Source organism: Artemia sp. Qi Xiang Cuo, chromosome 17 (genome assembly GCF_049724085.1).
Source record: "Artemia sp. Qi Xiang Cuo chromosome 17, ASM4972408v1, whole genome shotgun sequence".
Lineage (NCBI taxonomy): Eukaryota > Metazoa > Arthropoda > Branchiopoda > Anostraca > Artemiidae > Artemia > Artemia sp. Qi Xiang Cuo.
This window is the reverse complement of record NC_142810.1, coordinates 22,549,949-22,570,011: the sequence shown is the minus strand read 5'-3', so window position 1 is coordinate 22,570,011 and position 20,063 is coordinate 22,549,949. Positions and strand designations below refer to the sequence as shown.

Sequence of the window (20,063 nt, the reverse complement as noted above, 5' to 3'; positions counted from 1 at the left end):
TTTTTTATAAACAATAAAAACTTTAGCGTAAAGAGCGAGGCGTTGATGAGGGTACAGCCCCTTTCATATACGGAAGCGAGGTTTGGGGGGCGGCAGCCCCAACTGCACCTCCTAATCCCTGTACGTTTTAAGGTTCGAACTTGTGACTCAGCCTCTTTAACTCTTTAGAAAACGTAGTTTTTTTCAAATAATGTTCTAATATATCCATACAGTGTGGGCGTCATGATAATATTCTGTTTTCTCTACCACTAAGCAGCCTGTAACATCCCAACAGAAAAAAAGTTTAAGGATATTTTTTCAAATAATGAGTATAGAATAAAAAACCGCTCACTCGACAAACTTTGAAAATGCTACACCTTAGTGTAGCATTACGAACCTTAGCATGAGCATTAGTGTAGCATTACTACACCCACTACGAACCTTAGTCGTCAAGAAATGTGATTATTCCAATCCTTACGAACATGTATTTACGTAAATGAGCTAAAATGAAATTTTTGGACATTTGAAAATCTGTCCACTTTAGAACTCCTCTGTTTCCGTGAAAAAAAAGAGAGGTATTCAATTGCTATTCATGGGGGTTCGGTTAAATGGGGTCGGGTTGCCAGTGGAAAGTAGAAAAGAGTTAAAAAAAATAATACCAAGTGCAAAAAATTTATTCAAATACATTCTACTCATATCAACACTAAAAATAATTATCAAACCAATTCTTATGAATTCCAAAAAGTGTTTTACATTCGAACCTGTCTTTTTTTTTTCTTTTTTTTTGAGCGAGGGATCAGTTAGATAGGATGAGTTACAGGGGAGTTCAGTTGAACCAGGGGTCAAGTAAATGTGGTTGAGTGTCACGGGGGTTGAGATGTGCGAGACTTGAGTTAAACTAGAGTTCAATTAAACGAGGGCTCTGTTAAGTGGGATTGGGTGGCACGGGCTTCAGTTGAAGGATGGTTCAGTTAAGTGGAGTTGAGTTCAGTTAAAGTGAGGCTGTAACTACGGTTCCTAAATTATGTTTATTTTACTTTAAACGGCTAAAAAATCTAACACAACGAAAATTTTGTTTCAAATTATTCCTCCGTTTTCAGTTATACAAAATTAAAAGCGCATAATCCCGCCATTTACCCTTGCAGCCATTTAAGCATTTGCCTCTCAGTTACTTGGACTATCTGCCTTGGCTTTTTTTCTACAATTAGCCATGTCTTGATGCCCTACTGCAAAATACTTGATTTTCAATTTGAATTGAATTGAAAATCAAGTATTTTGCAGTAGACATAGACATATCTTATTAAACTTACTCTTTTTAGCGTTAAAAGCACTAATACCGAGGGTTTTTATAAATGCTACAAAGTTAAATAACAAAACGACAACAAAAAATGAATAAAACCATTTTACTTTTCTTAGAATTTGTTGACCATGTCTGTAAAAAAAGGGGACAAAGGAATGCTGGTAGCGAGTCGTACGGCATGTCACTGGGTTGAGCTTGTATTGTCTCCGAGTACGAGCCGTAACGGAGGCTAGCGGGGGCAGAATCGTCCTGTGTTAGCTGCTACGTAGCAGGAACTGGCCGAACTGGCAAATAAGTCTTTGACGGGGGTTAAAAAGTGACTCGAGGCCAAGAACCTTAAGCGCATTGTCATAAGTAGTGGAGGCTTGATCCAGCATAATCTTACAAGTCCGTATTTGGATAGCTTCGATATCTTGACACATCCCTGCACTCAACTGTACACTACGGCCCCACACTGGGCACGCATATTCAATGATGGGTAGGATATAAGTCTTGAAGGCAAGCTTCATAGAATCCACACTGAACCCGAACCGCTTCATGGTAATCAGTAACTGCAGCGCTGCATACTCTTTTCGCACAAGGTCACTTACGTGGTTGTTGAACTTACAATCAATAGAGAAGATTACCTCCATAATTTTCTCACTGCCAACTTTTTCAACAAGGTAGTGGGCTCCTGGAAGTCCAATCTAATAGGGTTGAAAAGCATCACCTTGCACTTCTGCTCATTGCAGGTAAGGCTAGCCTGTTCGCATTCATGCTGAAAAAACGCGGATAGACTAGGATCAAAAAGGGGGGTCTCTGATTGGCCTTCTAGTAGGTATCTGAGTAAGAATGACAGATCCTTAACGAATTTATATCTGTCGTTGAAAGTAAGCGGGATGAAGTTAATCACATCGAGTAAAATAATTCTGGCTAATTTAGTGCCCAGAGGGGCACCGCAATGGATTGGGAGAAATGCATAATTTGAATTGTCTATGCTAAGAGCGAAAACGTACAGTTCCCGCTAGGAAAGAAAATCAGCGACTAGACGCAGCAAGTCACTTTTGGCGCCCATTTAGCTTAAGTTATTAAGAGCGATAAGGTGTTTGATGAGATTGAAGGCTTTTCTCTAATCAGCAAGGGCCAAGTCTATGAAGATTTTCCCTTTTTCGAGCCACGATAGAATGTCATCATACAGACGCACTAAGTACACTGACGTGTTGGAGCCACTGAGTTATTTGTACTGGAAAGGGTCTATATTTGGTTCTATATCACTCATCAGCAGTCTTGTAACGAAGGTCTCTGCTACCTTGGCCATGCAGGGAGTCAGTGAGATAGGCCTTAAGTCATCGCATGATTTTGACGGGGATTTCTTAGGGATCACTTTGATGTAGGATTTTTTCCAGGGGTTGGGAAATTCGCCGAGTGTTATGCAAAGGTGGAGTGTTATGCAAAGGATACTAGCGAGAGGTAGCAAGGAAGGGTGAAAATTAACGAAGGAGACGCACTGGGATTTCTCCAGGATATGAGGAGCTACGAGTTTTGAGCTTCAGTAGTTCTGTGCATTCTTGATGGGGCTCAAATGACGGCCGTGAAAGTTCACAAGGTGCACTAGTGTCAAGGACTGCAGCTAGTTCCTCTTGTGAGAAACTCGGGCAAGTGTTGCAAATACCAGCAAAAAAAACCATTAACCTCAGTAGCTGTTACGTAAGTGTCGTCCTCTTTCAGGATTTTTAAGTGAGGATCACGGCTTTTACCTATTAACCTTTTCCCTGAATCATGCCATTTTTTGCTGTTACTGAATAGTGTAGGATCAACATGGTTAGATGCGTAAGTTCTTCTGGCTGTGTGACAAAGAGCAACGGCTTTGTTGCGCAATCGAGCATCATGCGACTGGCCCCGCTGTTTGATAAGGGCTTTAATCTCAGTGGTGATCCACGGTCGGTCCGTATAAGACCTATAGACTGTTTTTGTTGGAAAATGTTCCTTGTATTTTTCGTACAAGACGGAGTTGAAAAGCTGAGTTTTCTTTTCAAGATTCTGCTCATTTATGATTTCTGAGAAATTATGTTGACTGATCCAGCGTCCGAAAGGACAAATATTTGACTCGTGGTGGGACGAACGACAAACTGTGTTCGTTTCGGTCTTTTTGTCGGAGCCTTTGCTTTCCAAAGAACAGTAAAGTGATCAGATTTTCCTAGCGCCCTCAAACAGACCGGGTCGGTGTAAAACTCATCTGACTTAGCTAGAATCAGGTCCAACGTTCGACGGGCTATAGGGGTTGGAGATTTTATGACTTGCGTAAGTCCGAGGCTGTGAGCCAAGTACTGATTGTTAGTTTGGTTAAAATCGCCACACACGACGATTGCCGGACAACTAAATTTGGTGAGGCAATAGTCAACTCCTTTCTGGAGGTGCAAAATCAGTTCTTTACGATTTCGGGCACTTTCAGGGTAGTAAACTGCCACTAAAATAACGCAAGAGAAATGGCGAGGTAGTGACTTCGGCTTTGTGTAAATCCATAGATACTCATGGTCTGAATCTTGTAGATTGTCCAAGAACCGATAGGGAATATCGTTCCTGCAGAAAATAGCAACGCCTCCACTGTTGCGGTTTATGCCTCTGTCTTCTGTTGTTAAATATCTAGTGGTTAAGCCAGCGACTGAGCAATTTTGTTCAGTCACATTCCAGCATTCGGTAATTGCAGCAATAGCTATGTTATTTTGCCGCAGGACAGTTTCAAGTTCATCCATTTTGTTAGAGAGGGATCGGTTGTTACAGAGTAACACGTTGGACACTACTCTCTTCAGACAAGGTGGTTGAGGTCTTAGTACTGGTGGTGGGCAATAGGTATAGTTGGTAGGTGAACAAGCAGCTGCCGGAAGGCGTAAAGGTGGAAGCTCCGTGAGTTGAATCGAGACAATGTTCTGGTAGGTCGAAGGGCACCGGTTGTTTGTGCGCGAGTGTCTCTCAGTCATAATAACAGATATTGGTAGAAAATCAAGGGGTCTTCGCCTTCTGGCTTTAACGCCTGCTCTATATCCACGCAGTTTTTTATGTCTCCTTTTAAGTGTAGTCCTCTGCTTCAGATTGCAGTAAGTCCAGCGAACTTAAAACCGCTAGTAAAGACGGCGCCAAAACAGTTGAATTTAATTTGCTAAGTGATTTTTGCCGAATAATCTCAGCGGAGGCTTCAATCTGCCTGATCATGGTAGCTAAAACTAGCACGAAAATCACTGAAAAAGTCTATATGGTTTTCCTCTCACAAAAAATTGACTTAGGCAGGACATGAACCTGTGACCTTTGCTAAGTAATTTTTGCCGAATAATCTCAGCGGAGGCATCAATCTGCCTGATCATGGTAGCTAAAACTAGCACGAAAATCACTGAAAAAGTCTATATGGTTTTCTTCTCACAAAAAATTGCCTTCGGCAGGACATGAACCTGTGACCTTAGCAGAATTCCAACACACTATCCACTGCGCTGCGTAGGCTTTAGCAGGATAAAGTTAAACTAAGATAATGGCCTGTTTCATCGAACGGCTATGAGCCATCTATATGGATCCAATTACAATTACAATCTTCTGAAGTAAATTTCACAAAGAATCTTTAGAAAAAGTCCTAATAGGTAGTAAAAAATGTTGCTGAAAAATCACTGAAAAGGTCTATATGGTTTTCATCTATCAAAAGCAGGAACGACAGGGTACAAATAAAAACTAAACTAAGATAATGGCCGGCAAAGCCGAACGGCGCAAGAGCCATCTACTATAAGATGGCTTCAAGACATGGCTAATGGTAGAAAGAAAAAGCCAAGACAGTTAGTCCAAGTAATTGAGAGGCAAATATTTAAATGGCTGCACGTAATGGTATTTAAATGGCTTACTCCCACCGTAAATGGTGGGATTAAGTATAACTCTCTTTTTGGACAAATACTTGTTTGTTGTCGCCAGCCTGCCTAGAGTCTAAGGCAGGTTGACCAAGAATATAAAATTGACATAGGGCTGTTAGACTGCCTGGAATGAGAGGCAAACAAGGCACACCTGCCTATGATCTTAAGAAGGTTGTCCAAGAATTTAGAATTGACACAGGACCATTAATGCGTTTTAAATAACAGGCAAACAATCGTTTATACCATCTTCATCTTCCAAATAGTACCTATTCCTTGCCTAAGTTCAGCCCCGCATTTTGGGAAAATTTCAATTTTTCACAAAATTTTCAAATTTTTGGGTCATCTATGACACAATTTATTGATCACCTTTTCTTTGCACGCTACATGTGCCGTGTCGTAACTTTCCGCGTGATACATTCCTCCCGCTTGGCACAGTTCTGCAACGCTTGGCACCTTTTCGCCATTGTTGGTTCGCGTATCCTAATGTACGTGATTTCTGAATGTTGGCAACTCTTCGTTTTCAACATAAGATGTTAATTTGTCTTCCATTCGATAGCTGAGAGTCAGATTTATCCGTCTTCTGACTTGCATCTAGTTTATAATAATCAGTTTATAGATGTGACCGATCCCCCTGTCTTTTGAGTTAGTGACCTAGAAATATATTTTTTTATCATCCCACTGGGAAAGCTTCTGACCTTCACGCTCCTAAGGACTGGAACTATCTTGATGTAACATTTTCTCTGGTTGTTTCAAATTTCAAAGACGATTTGAACGATTCCATTCCTGTTCCAGATGGTAAACACTTGAGTACGATAGACATGCCTAATTTTTTCGTCCAATATAATGATTAAGTGGTTTTATATCCACACTGTAGTAGATTAAAATCTATGCTATAGTAGTCGTTTAAGATACATTAGTCAATTTAGATCCATATCCTATCTGTGCTACAGCACTAACAAGTCTGTACTAAACTTTGCCAATTAATTGCAGGCGTATTCATTCGTTGCGAGCAGTTTGTTCAACATCCTTGTACTACCCTGGTTTCGTGTCCCTCCCGAAGAGCAGAAATGGGAGTCAAGAAAGGAACAGCTTGGTGTGTTGATGCACACTATTTGTTCAGACGTTGAATTTGTAAGGACACCTGATTTTACTCAAAATGATGTGCTACTTATAAAAGGTTTGTTTTCTGGGACATAACGGTACCTTCTTATAAGTATAAAATAATATAATAATTTTTGTATATATTATATTATTTATATTATTATATTCCCAGTTCCATGGGATATAACTCACCATTTACTGGACAAAATTACAGTTTGTGTTTTGCTATAGCCTACTTTATTTGTGAAACTCCATTAGTTTTACTAAATTGTAAATATTTTGCATATTTGTCAGAACGGCTGATCGTGTTTCATGAAATCCCACTGCTATTGTTTAGCTACATCGACATTTCAGCCAGTCAAAAATTTGTCAAAACAGCAAAATAACGGTCAACCTGTATGAAAACTATGAAAAAAATCACGAGTCATTTTACTTGGAGAGTACATGGGCTATGACCCCCCCCCCCCCAAATTATGAAGGTGGAAAAAACTCAGAGCTTATTGCCTCTGGTGCGTAAAATATTACACGGTTCGGGTGAGATAACATCGAATTGAAGAACTAATAACCATTCTTATGTACATTTTTGTATAGCAGGTTCAGGTAAGTTTTATGTTGCAAGTGTTAAAATTCTGGTTTGAACTCTGCTAAAAGTCAAGGCTCATATACAGAGGCCAGTCCTCTGGGCGCGAGATCACCCCCCTTCTCCCTACCCCTCGGGAATTTTGATATATTTCAAGCTCTTCAATTTACCGTTTGTTTTTAAAAATAAATCTTTAGGCTAAAGCTGACGTGAAAGACTTCAAACATGTCTTGCTGGGCTTGAATCTAAGTATGTGACATGCGTGTTTCAAACATTGTCTTTAGAGTATCTTTTAATTGTATAAATTTAGGCTCTGTCAACATAAATAATGTAAGTAATAGCAGTATCTCAATATGTCAAATGGTTAGTGGAAACGATGTTGATTTCGCCTACAGTTGCGCGATATTTGAAATTAGAATGATGTGTCTCTCATACTAGTAGCCTAGGTGAACCAGTAAGAGAAATGTCATTTCTCATAATTTACGATGTTTTAGAAGTTTTGATGGTTTGTAGCGGTTGTCATTTTTTTCTGCTTCTTTTATAGGTTCCTTTTTTAATAAATAAAGGCTTCACATGAATGAATAGAGATCAGCTTGACTCGCTGTCAACTTGAAAAAAAGGGTAACAGGTTTTTTAAGGGTGAGCAACCAGTTTTTACAGGCTGAAAAACTGTCGTTCCAGCTAATCTGAGCCGACTGTTCAGGTGCCTCCAAAGACTCCTTGATGAAATCAGCACAAAGGCAAAATGTGTCAATCTCAAAATTATCAACAGCAAAAGTAAAGGCATGGTGATATTAAACTCGCCACTTCAAATCAAGTGCGGTAACGATGTTCGATCTGGTGGTCAAATTTAAAATCCTGGGAAGAATAATTGAAAACTTTGCTAATTTCAGAAAGAAGTAGCATTCCATGTAGGCCAAGCAAGGGGAGCTTTCATCAGGATGAAGAAAATCTGATGATCGAATTTGACGTTAATATCTGAATTTTGGCTCATTAGTATAGAACGAGCACGTCAGATCCTGACCTTTGAAAATACATGTCTCCGAAGAATCCTGAACATTCACCGGACAGATCGAATTTCGAAAGAAGAAATCTGACAAAATAACCAACGAGCCTTTTATTAATATTATTGTTTGCCAACGTCGATGTCAATATCTATTCCATATCTTGAAGACAGGGGAACGTTAGAACTTTGAAGCTAGCCTTTCAGTGGTGATCTACAGGATTGAGGAGGAAGGGTTATTACAAGAAAACCATATGCCACGCATACCAGTCAGATCTGCGCTCTCTTAACATGGTCTTGCAACTCAAGTGAGGAGGAATACAGGTGGCAGAAGGATATGACGAACACTGGAGACTCACTGTCGATGCCCTAAGTGCCTCTAGAAGTAGAAGAGGATCTACGTTCTTTGGTAAGGTTTTGAAAGGTGAAATGCTCTCAGTGCAATATTTCTTGCTTTCTAATTTGCTTTCATTGAGATTTGAATTTGGTATTTATAGCAGATTCTTGAATTTTTATTGGAATTTTAGACCGTTTAAAACTTCAATGTTGCTTTGCATTTATTTGAAAAAGTGTATTTTGTTGTGTTTTGGTTAATTCTTTTTTTACTTAGTAGCCTAAATTGTAAACACCATGAACATACGGTCAAGAGTGACACTCAAAACCCTGTATAGCGTATATTTTTAAACTATACCGAGAAGGCTTTTTAGTATTTATAATAAAGTTCTGTTTCAAAATTTCTGTCTGATGTTATGTTGGCTCTGTTGGGTCAAATAGGTATAAAAGGGCGAAATTTTTGGGCAGGATCTGATCTTCTGCTTAAAAAAAATATTGAAACTAAAATTCTCAGTTGAATGAGACCTTTTGTAGTTTTTTTGACAATTCTTGGTTTAATGCAATTACCCTGAATAACTTTCATGCAGGGGATCTGAAATGCTAAAAAAGTGAATACTCTCAGGTTATAATCTTCCAATTTTTTCGGGGACAAACACAGGAATTTATTTGAGAGAATTGGTAAATTTTTCTTTAAATTTTGGAAGACAATTTCATGAAAACAATAGACCAATTAATAGTTATGTTGGTGAATATTGAATTTTCGGGGGGGGGAGGGGGGGGAGGGTCCAGGAGACTGAATTCTGTATATGAGCCTTGATTCTTAGATCCAATATTTTAAATTGGCTAAAGGTGTCTTTGTTCTGCAGTTGCGACCATAAATTACTGGAAATGTAACCCTAACTCCTTGACATTTTTTTCCAGAGGGAAGTAATGTGCAGAAAACCTACCATATTGTTGGTAAGCTTCTAAGTGAAACGCATGGAGAAGCGAACAAGGTGAAACCAATGATTTACGAAGCCATTCAACCATGTATTGCAGATGCTAAGAATCTTTTAAAAGCCTACGGTAGAATAGGTGAACTAAGTAAGTAAAATGTATTAAAGACCCATTCCCAATGCGATTTTGCTAATACTATTATCTAGCTATGGCTAATTGGAGCCAATTAGAATTTTTCAGCGAATCAGAAAAGTCTGTGAAATATTTGATTGGCTCGAATTAGCGCTAGCTAAGTTTTGGTATTAGTAAAATCTTACTGTGAATGGACCTTAACCCATCCTGCTTTTAAAACTAATAACACAGGGAACAATGACTGAAGACATGTTATAACCATTATGGGATTGAAAGATCATGTAAAAGATCCTGAATTTGATGATTTTGTAAAACTAAAAAAAAAAAAAATCCGCTTTTTATTTTTCCGTCCTAGGCGAGTGGTTAGTGCGCTAGACTGTAAATCCTGAGGACAGGGGTTCGAGTCTTGAGGGCGCTGGTTTTTTGGTTTGGGACGGGGCTTAATGGTATGACTCTTTTAGCTCATCCGAAGTCGACCCAGCTCTAAATGGGTACCTGGAGGAATCTGAGGGGGGGGGACACGGAAGTGTCGGATTATTTCGTTGTTTTGTGGAAAAGGGAGCAATGCAGAAGGAGGCAAAACAGGGACCGGGGGCTTATATATAGGATAGAAGAGGCGTTATCAGTTTAAGCTAATGACCCATTCTTATAAGGAGTATTTTACCGTCTTTTCTGTGACATGGTAAACACTTATTTGGTTGTATGTCTCTAATTCTTCTCTTTTTATGTTTGTTTCTTAATTTCAGTTGTTCCTTTTGTTTTTTCTGTTTTATGTCAAAGGTTTATTAATAGAATTCATGGTTTTCTTTTGCTTCAAGCGCTTGTTTCTGTTTTTATAGTGGTATTTTCTTACCTCGAAGTGCGGAAATGATAAGGACAATTTCTGAACTCAAGCCTTGATTTTGAAATAGCTATATAAGGTGTTGCATCTTTTAAGTGTCCCTGTTTTATTGAAGAATTTTATTTCTCTTTTCTAAGACAAATTGGCTCGACTTTAATGCCTTTGCTTATCTTTTGGTGTAACAATCACCAATTACTTTAAATAAGCATAAAAATTTGTTGCTTCTAGACTATAAATCTACTTCAAAATTTTGTTTGTTACTGTTCTTTACTTCCATAGATATAATAGTTATATTAGACTCTAAATTGTCAGCAAAATTGAATATAAAAAAAAAAAATCAGAAAAAGCTCAGATTACTTGTGAGTGGATGTTACTTGTGAGAGAGATGTTTCCAATCCTCATGGAAGGATTAATTGAGTTGTCATTAAATCTCTCACTTTATTTTTAAATCATCAAGTATTTCGAGAATCTTAGCACATATCGATGCAAAGACGCGTTAAGATTGCCAAAATTAGCCTTTTTTGTAACTATGATATTCTAGGGTCTATAATTACTCTGAACTCTTTAATGAATTTGTGAATGTCTTTTAAATATGCTTCAAACAGTACCGGAGAGTGATAATAAAATGTAAAAAGTTCGTCTCTAGAAAAAAGGGAACTAACACTATCTGGCAAAGTCATTAAGTTAATTTTAAAATCTAAACAAAATAGGTTTTGTAATTTCTTTTATTTTACTTTTTATTTTTTTTTAACATTGTGGTAAAGAAAAAAGAACTGTTTCTTAAGAGGGCACAACAGATGTGCTGATGTATTTTTTTTCAAACTAGCCTATGATTTTAAGGCTACACTAGCCCTTACTAATTCAAAGTTAACAAAATATAGATCAAACACAATTGAATTTTAAAGCAATTGAAAGAAGTAATTGAATTACTTCTAGAAAAGGTCAAGTTGATTCGAAATTTACTTAGTGCTTTATTTGTAATAAAATTAAGTTTATTTTGAAGTTATTTAGCTCCTTTGGGTATTACTGAATTCTTAGTGATGGTTATGGTTTTCGGTTTATACAAAACTCATGCTGTGGATCCAACAGTTCGGAGCCAAGACAATTTGGAGATCTGGAGAATAGTTTCTGAGTGATTTTGTTGATGTATAGAAACACAAGTGTTGCTGATTCACAAAAACTGTTGGTTGAGCTTTGCGGAAACATTCAATACGGTGTGGTTTTTGGTTGGCGGTTTGTGGTGCGACCGAATATATTTTCAACCGAATATATGGGTTTAAAGCATGCATAGACGTAGAAGAAAAATCGTAGAGTTCAAAATGTGTCAACAGTCGTTCATAAAGTAACAGAATTTATAAGTCTATCCCTTAAATCGAATCATTTATTGAAAACAAGAGACGTTTTCATAGGTATGGCCCAAACATTGTATGTTTTAGTCAAAAACAAAAATATAATGATAATCAATATATGGTCAACAGAAGAAAAATTTGTCAACGAGAACAGAAGTTATCAAACATACAAGCTACGATTTATTAATATCATGAGCAATTACCCCGAAACGGTATCTCTTAGACAAAAATACTATAGTAGTTAAAATATGGTAAAGACAAGGAAAGTTTGTCAACGAGCACGAAAATTGTCAAAACACACAAGCTACAAATTATTAAAAGCACAAAACTCAGCACAAAGCTTCGTGAATAACGCGGGAGTTGGGATCTAATAGGGACAAAGGGAGACGGGAGGAAGTTCCCGTAGATGGGATGGTGGGGAGGATTGAGCCAAATTTCACGCACACTTTTTCATGGCGGATAAAAGGGAGTCAAGGTTCAAATACTTTTTGATAAAAAGAGTAAGGTTCCAGGGAGGTTCTGTTGAAGATTTGTACTGATCTCTTCTGAACCCGTTAAATTTTATCGCTTTCTTTTTTTGTTACAGTAAACAGGACATGTATATTGCAATAGTAGATGAGTAAACGTGTAGAAGAATAATTTTAGTATTTCCTTTGGAACCAGGAATTGCTTTAGAGTTTTCAGCATTTTGATAGCACGGTTTTCATTTTTTTTTACAATCAGTCTTGTATTTCATGCCAAGATCAGAAGAGAGTACCATCCCTAGCAGGGTAGTGCTGTTGCTGAGGAGGTTTGGGTTTATAGGTGGTTCTGAATTCAGTTTGTTTTTCCGTGTGAATTGAAATCGTCATTGTTCAAATAAAAATTCCCCTATAAACTATGAACGGTTTTTAGTTCATACTAAACCTGTGTTACCCGTGCACCTAAATTCTCTATTATTTTATTTTCTTTATAAATTTTTTCTTGTAAAAAAATTTGTCTCTTCTTTTCCAGATGTAGTTGAAGATTTGATTATATTTTTCGTCCAGTGTTTCGACACTCTTCAGCACCAAATGGGTTACAACACATGCTGTGATATTATTGAGACTTTGTTAGAATTTCTAAGAGGTTTCCCCTTCAACCAGTCTAGTGAATTTAACAATTTTATTGAAGGTAGAGGATCTGCTATACTTGACCTGTAAGTAGTATAATGATGAATTTGGGTCGGTTTGCTATATTTATTAATAGCCCAGAGGTGCAAAATTAAAGGAACATGCAAAACAAGTGGCACCAAAATGTAACATACCTCAGTTAATAAGTGGTTTTAATAAAACTCAGACCAGGTTCAGCTCAATAAGAAATAACGCATGGTAAGAAAATTTTTCGAAATTCTCAAGAAAAACGTCGTGAAGTACCTGCATCTTCCAACAGAACACACTAGAAAACATCGAGGAAAGGGATTATAATGCTCATAATGCAGAAGGGATTCATAGAGGGAGATTGATACTTTCCGAAAGCATTATGAAAGAGGCACTCGATTAAACTTTTTTTTATGTCAGCAAGGGGGCTTCTTCCAAGAATTATACCGACATGGGTTTAAGTCAGTGAAATCTACAGCTATGTTTGGTAAAAAAAAAAAAATACATCTAATTCATGGCAGTCATATTTGAATTATTTGCTCTTTTTAATCCCATGCTTATTCCTCGCAGTGAAAATCAATAAGTAATGCTAATGAAATTCAGCTCAGGTCCAGCTCAATGAGAAATAACGTATTTTAAAAAGAATTCAATAAATTCTCACGAAAAAGTTCAGAAAATACCCGCCTCTTTCAACAGAACATAGTTGAAAATATAGGGTGGGGGGATAAATGTTAAGAATTCCAAAAGTATTATGAAAGAGGTACTCATTCAAACTTGTTTTATTATCAAGAACTGGGTTTCTTCCAGGGGTTCTAGGCTACCCAGCAAATGTTATAATTTGGTGAAATTTACAAAAAATATTTCGTAATAAGATTGGCTAAAGTTATGTCAAGGTTTTCAAATTTGAATTGTTTGTTCTTTTTTTAATGAGACTTAAATTTTGTATTCCATGTGTGAGTTTCTGGCTATGTTGCACTCTGTATTCTAATACAGTGTATACAATGTATACAGAGTATTCTTATACTCTGTATGCAGTGTATACACCCCGAATGCCTACGGTTTGAATTTTTTCAAATTCAAATTCAAATTAATTTATTTAACATAAAAAAATACAAACAAATTTACAGCGGCCATCTACAAAAACCCGAAGGTTTGTTTACGATGGCTGCAAATGCATTATTATAAAGCTCTACATCCACATAAAAACTATCTCTTTACGAGGAAAAATCAGCACTTGAACTAAATCAGCGTAAATGACATCTCCTACTCTAAAAGGATTACACTCTAGAAATCGCAAGTGAGAAATAAAACATAACATCATTAAAGAATAAACACAAAAACACCAAAAAGAAAAAAAAAGTAATAAAAAAGAAAAGTGACACAATTCTAAATAAAAGAAATATTAAAATATCAATCAGTATAAACTAGGCTATAGAGCCGACTCTGTGCGCTTTTGCTGGGTAATTTCGCGAAAATACGACCATTATATGTCCAAACAAATTTAACACCAAACATTAATCATATTCAAAAATCTAATCATTCAGATTATAACCCAAAAGGTTATAATCTACTCTTCTACTCTTCTACTCGAATCTACTTCAATCTACTCTTGAGCTGGCTTACATTATCAACTTGTCTAATAGCATCTGGGAGGGAATTTCACGCCCCCAGTCCCGCAAAACAAGGCAGAAACGCGGCACGTTGAGTACTCCGGAGCTCCTATGCAAGGTCACTCCCATGTCTAGTCCCATAACAGTGAGAGGATGAATTGGCTTTAAAAAAATCGGAAAATACTTCTAGTGAACACTTACTCAGGCATTGATAAATAAAAATTACTAACTGGTAATCCCGTAACTGATAAATATTTAAAATTTTCAAACTTGTAAAGCAATTCAACGTGCTATTTTCAAACTGAATGTAATTACCTAAAATACGAACTATTTTATTCTGTAAAATTTGGACCTTTCTAAAACTTGAAATAAAACTACTAGTCCATAACATGCAACCATATGATAAATAAGGGCTAACAATAGAATGATAAAGTAAAAGTAAAACATTTGACGGTAGTTGATTTTTCAGTCTTCTTATCACACCCAACCCTCTTGAAATCTTAACTGCCACAAGATCTCAATGTGATTTCCAACTTAAATTAAAATCAAGACTAAAGCCCAAATATTTAACACTATTTACATGCTTTAAAAATTCACCGTTAAAAACAATTTTATTATCTAAAACACATGAAACTCCATTTCTACAAAATGTCACGAAATTTGTTTCTGAAATATTCACTACCAATTAACTAGAATTTGTAAAACTTATCAATTCAGCGAGGGCCTTATTTGTCTTCTCAATTAACTGGTTCAGACAAGTAGCTGTAATCGTAAACACCGTGTCATCAGCAGAAGACGTTATAAGTGCATCTGATATATAAAAACGCATGGTATCAACGTAAATTAGATAAAGAAGTGGGCCAAGCACTGAACCCTGAGAATTAACGATAAAAGTTTTTGAAATAGAATTTTTAATAGAGACTCGAATAATACGCTGGTTAAGATAAGATTCAAACCATTTCAGAATAACCCCTTGGATCCCTAAACGGCTTAGCCTATTTAACAAAATTTTATGAACCACCGTGTCAAAAGCCTTTCTAAAGTCTATAAATACTGAAAGTACTAGTACACTTTTTTCTAGAGCACCATTGATGAAATCTGTTAGGTCCTGGACTGCATGTATTGCAGAGTGGTTTTTACTGAATTCAAACAGGGTATCACTAAGAAAAACGTAAGTAGTCAGATGGTTCTAAAGTCGTCGATGCATCACTTTTTCATACAGCTTAGCAAATAAGGGCAATATTGAAATCGGCCTCCAATTAGACGGATCAGTTTTTGAACCCCCTTTGTGAAGCGGAATAACTTTAGCCTCTTTCAGACGAGTAGGAAATTCACCTTTCTTCAAAGAAAGTTTAATCAAATAAGCAATACAAGGCAACAAATATACCATAACATGCTTGAACGCTTTCAGAGTAATTCCATCATTCCCTGGAGAACTTGATTTTACCAATCCTATTATCTGTTTTAATTCTTCAACGTTCGTTTTATCTGCAGACATTTCCAATCCAACTCCACTTTCATCACTAAACGTCTCATTAATTTCATTATTTTCATCGTATGGATTCTCACTTATTGATTCACCAGTCTTAGAAAAATATTCACAAAAGAAATTAGCCACCTCTTGATTTCCATCAACAAATTAACCATCAAAGATCAGACTAGCAGGAATCTCGGTCTCTTTCTTCTTATTTACGATTTCGTTTATAATATTCCAAGTCGTTTTGGTTTTGGCTTTGTTTTACTTAAATTTATATACATAATATTAGCGGATGCATGACCGCCTTAGCCGATTTAATTTATTACGGATTTGTCTAAATTCAGTTAGATCTTGACTATTGTTACTATTTAAGTAACTCAAATACAATGTATTTCTCCTTCTAATTAAGTCAAGCAGCTCCATAGTTACCCAAGGTTTTCGGGGTTTCTTTTTCCTCACCTTTATGCTCTTTACTGGGCAAGTTCTCTCAAATATTGGCTGCAATATGTCCATGAACTTATCGAATGCCACAGAAGCACTTTCAGATTCTTCATAAACTGGTTTCCATGACACGATACTTATTTCCTCTCTAAACTTCTGTAGGTTCTCTTTTTTTAGTTGCCTTTTTTTAACCTTTGTCTTGTTCTGCTTTATCGCATATTGATATGAAGTCAGTGCTACTATAGGAAAGCGATCGGAAGCCTCACTTACAATAAAGTCAGCATTACGGCTATGTAATGCCCGGGATCGCACGAAAATACTGTTAATAAGTGTAGCTGACTGTCCTGTAACACGTCGGAATCCCAACTAATGGATAAAAATCATAACTAGAGAAAAGGTTTAAAAAATCCAAATTATCACTGTATAAACTTAAAAGATCAAAATTAAAATCCCCCATGCAAATGCACTCCAGATTACTCAATTCTACTGCATCCATTAAACTACTAAAACCATTTTCAAACTCCTCCCAGACTGTACTCGACTGCTTATAAGCCTCAGTAATCAATATATCTTTTCTACCAACTTCCAGCTCAAGAGTAAGAGATTCCAACTTACCTTCTATCCAAACTGATAGGTCTTCCCTTATTTTAGCAACAAAATGATCCTTAACCAAAAATGCCAAACCTCCACGTCCCATTCTCTCTATTTCTTACAATAAGCCTGTATCCTGGGAAATTATATAACGACAGAACATGCTTAGAAGTTAAAAAAGTTTCACAAAGGCCATTTACATCAAATTTACTATTCACATCATCAGTTAACTGGAGAATTTCATAATACGTTGAAGTTACATCGCAATTCCAATGACATAGGCAAAACGACCTTGCATTCACCTCTCCTCCTGAAGAAATAACATCCGCATAACAACTATCTCTTTGCGGGGAAAAATCAGCATTTATACTTTCTGGAAGTAAATCATCATAAAGAACATCTCCCACTCTAAAAGGATTATTCTCTAGAAAACGCAAGTGAGAAATATCACCCATTATCCTTACAAAATCCACTCAAATCAACTATGAAAAATTCAGTAAGTATCAGCTAGGCTATAGAGCCGACGCGGTGCGCTTTGGCTGGATAATTTTGCGAAAATGCGACCTTTGTCTGTCCAAACATTTTTCACACCGAACTTGCCCCTTGCACTATTTAATATTGCCTTTCTACGTTTTGTAAGAAATTCACTAACATAAATTCCGGATCCAGCTAATTTTGATTTAGTTTTAAACACTTTGTACGCAAGTTCTTTTGATACCAACTTCACTAAAACTGGGGCCACAGGATCTGGATTTCTGCGGGCTAAATTTCGAGAATCTTCCGTAGAGTTGAGTCTGAAACGCTGAATCGACACAAAATGCTCCCTAGTAATAGTCGAAACTCCCATAGTTGACTTAACAAGGTTTAGGACAGCCATATCAAGATCTGAGCCAGGTGTCTGTCTTATTCCTGAGAATATCAGACAGTCTTGCATAGCTTCCTGTTCAAAATCATCAAGCTTGTTCTCCATTGTAAAAATACGATTTTCTAGTGCTTCAATTTGACTCTTTAGTCCTTTAAGTAAGTTTTCAATGCGCTCAAACCTCGGATTAAAATCTAGCAGTATAGCATCATAAATTTATGCAGTAATAATTTGACTATTTATCTGTACAGCATCAAAAGACCCTGTTCCGATGTTTTGCGCTATTTTTTCTGCAACAAATTTTTCAATATCTGCCACTAGCTTAGTCTTAGTTATCGTAACTTCTTCCTGGGTCGCAGCTAACTGTTGAAAAAGTCCAGAAATAGACGAACTAGAAGAATTTTCAGACGTCCCTGTTCTTGCAAACTCTTTGTATATATTGGGGAAAGTCGCTACTTCTGTGAATGCTTGTCCTACCCTTTTAGTTTTCGATCTCTTTGCTTCATTAATATTCTCTGCATAAGAAACTAAGCAATCTTCACTAACTGTCTGCTTATCATAAGTACCGTAGCAGAATACTAGATAACTCAGTCCATTTCTAATGGAATTTCTTCCAAGTATTCAAACTGGCCAAAGGGGGTAGTTAATAAACTTTGCTAAGGCAAGATCTCCAATAGTAAACATCTCTTGTTTAGTTAATCAGTCTATCAAGAAGCACATCGGTAAAAAAAAAAGAGATAGACCGGTCATAATTGTGAACTTTTATAAATGCTGAAGGTCACTGTATTAATTAATTTATTGTTAGTGAAATAATAAGTCCAAAAACAGGTGTTTACACTCTGAAGACTGGCAATGGAAATTTAATGTCCTGAGGGAATTTGAAATTTCCCGCAAAACTATAATCCGCTTATTAAAATAAATCCAAAATGAAAGTCCACAGGGAAATTTCACAGCTTGAGCAGGGTTATATCCGAAAAATTTTTGATGTTAACACAACGAAGTCTGAATCAATACTGATTCAGACTAATATGACAATTTTGCTATAATTTAATTGGTAACTTTTAGCTCTATCCAGTTACTAAATTGCATTTTTGAAATCTGCTTGTATTTTTTTTTTTTTTTTTTTTAGATTTAAAAATAATTTGAAAATTAGCCTACATGAGTAATAGGAAATGTGCCCTATTTAAAGTAAAGTTTACATCAATCTCTCTAAAACAAAGAAATTAATTAATATCACAATTCTAGCTCGATTTATTTGGTTTCCCTGATTATCTCCGGTGGCAAAATGTTTCGGTATTAATTGTTGTATTAGATATTATTTCTTATAATTGTATTAAAAACTAATTTTATTAAATACTCTCTCTCTTTTGTGTTCCAGCTGCATTTCTATTATTGTTTAAATATACTTCTATGTTAAATAGTTATGCAGAAGAACGCAAAATGTGGTTGATTAAATTTAGCATCAAAAGAAATGGCAAGTTTAATAGAAGTGACTAATTAAGGTTTTTTTATTATTGGAATAGCAATTAAAACTGTTACTACAGACTGACCACTAACCTCTAAAAGTATTTTTTTTTCATTTTATGAAATAGCAAAGTATGCGAAATCGATTTATCTTGAAAACTAGCGATGAGGAATGTAAGGAGAGGGGGGTAAAAGTAAAAAAGGATGTTTGGTTGCCCCCTAACCTCCCTTCGTTCTAAGGATTATATTTGGACCAAGTGAGGTGATGAGGGGTAAAAGCTCCCTTTTTATTTCGAAAATATGTTATAAATGTTTGCGCCAAGGTTATGCCTTATACCTTTATTCAAAAATGAGTTTAAAAAAAGAAAATGAGTTAGTATTTTCACATTGTGGGTCTTTAAAATAAAAAAAATACCAAGAGAGAATTTAAAAATAAGAGGCTGCATGAACAACAGAAGCTTTGCTCACAACTGCCGCGAACAGCATAAAATAAAAAGTAAACATATCAATAACAATTATCTTACAAGCAGCAGATTTTCTACCCGTGAAGTGTTGAATTTGATAAGAAATAGAAAGATTTGTGATTTTGCTAGGTAAATGTAGATGTCGCGGAATTTATTTTTGTCCCCCCCCCCCCCCCTCTTCTGAAGCCCCATATTCATTTATACTTTTTAAATAAAACACCAAATGAATCAGCCAATTGAACACTTCATCAAAAACACGATTTTTGTTTTCGGTCTTTTTTTTTATTGTTTTTCTGTGAACAGCATATTTAATATAGCTAATTCTAAGAATATAAAAAAGAATTTTATTAGGGGAGAATTATGTGCCGGTAAATGAAGTATGCTGATTGCATGGTGAACAAAATTATCCTTGTTTTAAATTTCACAGAAACTGCCTTTAAAGATCTTGTGAGGAAGTGTCATGTGGGGGGTCATGTGGCACTTGCATTTTCTGTGAAATTTAAAACAAGGATAATTTTGTTCACCATGCAATCAGCATTTTCAAAAATCAATTTAGCCTTTAAGGGCTAAATTGATTTCCCGCTTTTTTAGTTTTTCTTACTCTTTGTGTTTAGTT

At 36.2% G+C, this 20,063-nt stretch overlaps 1 protein-coding gene across 1 annotated transcript in view; it reads left to right on the top strand.

Annotated features, from left to right (window-relative positions):
* The window catches only part of ebo (exportin ellipsoid body open), a 112,286-nt gene that overhangs the window by 60,472 nt on the left and 31,751 nt on the right, over positions 1–20,063 (top strand). The window contains exons 8-10 of the mRNA XM_089102966.1: positions 6,136–6,322; positions 9,084–9,245; positions 12,414–12,597. Coding sequence (XP_088959092.1) covers positions 6,136–6,322; positions 9,084–9,245; positions 12,414–12,597 — 533 coding nt within the window. The remainder of the gene's footprint in view (positions 1–6,135; positions 6,323–9,083; positions 9,246–12,413; positions 12,598–20,063) is intronic.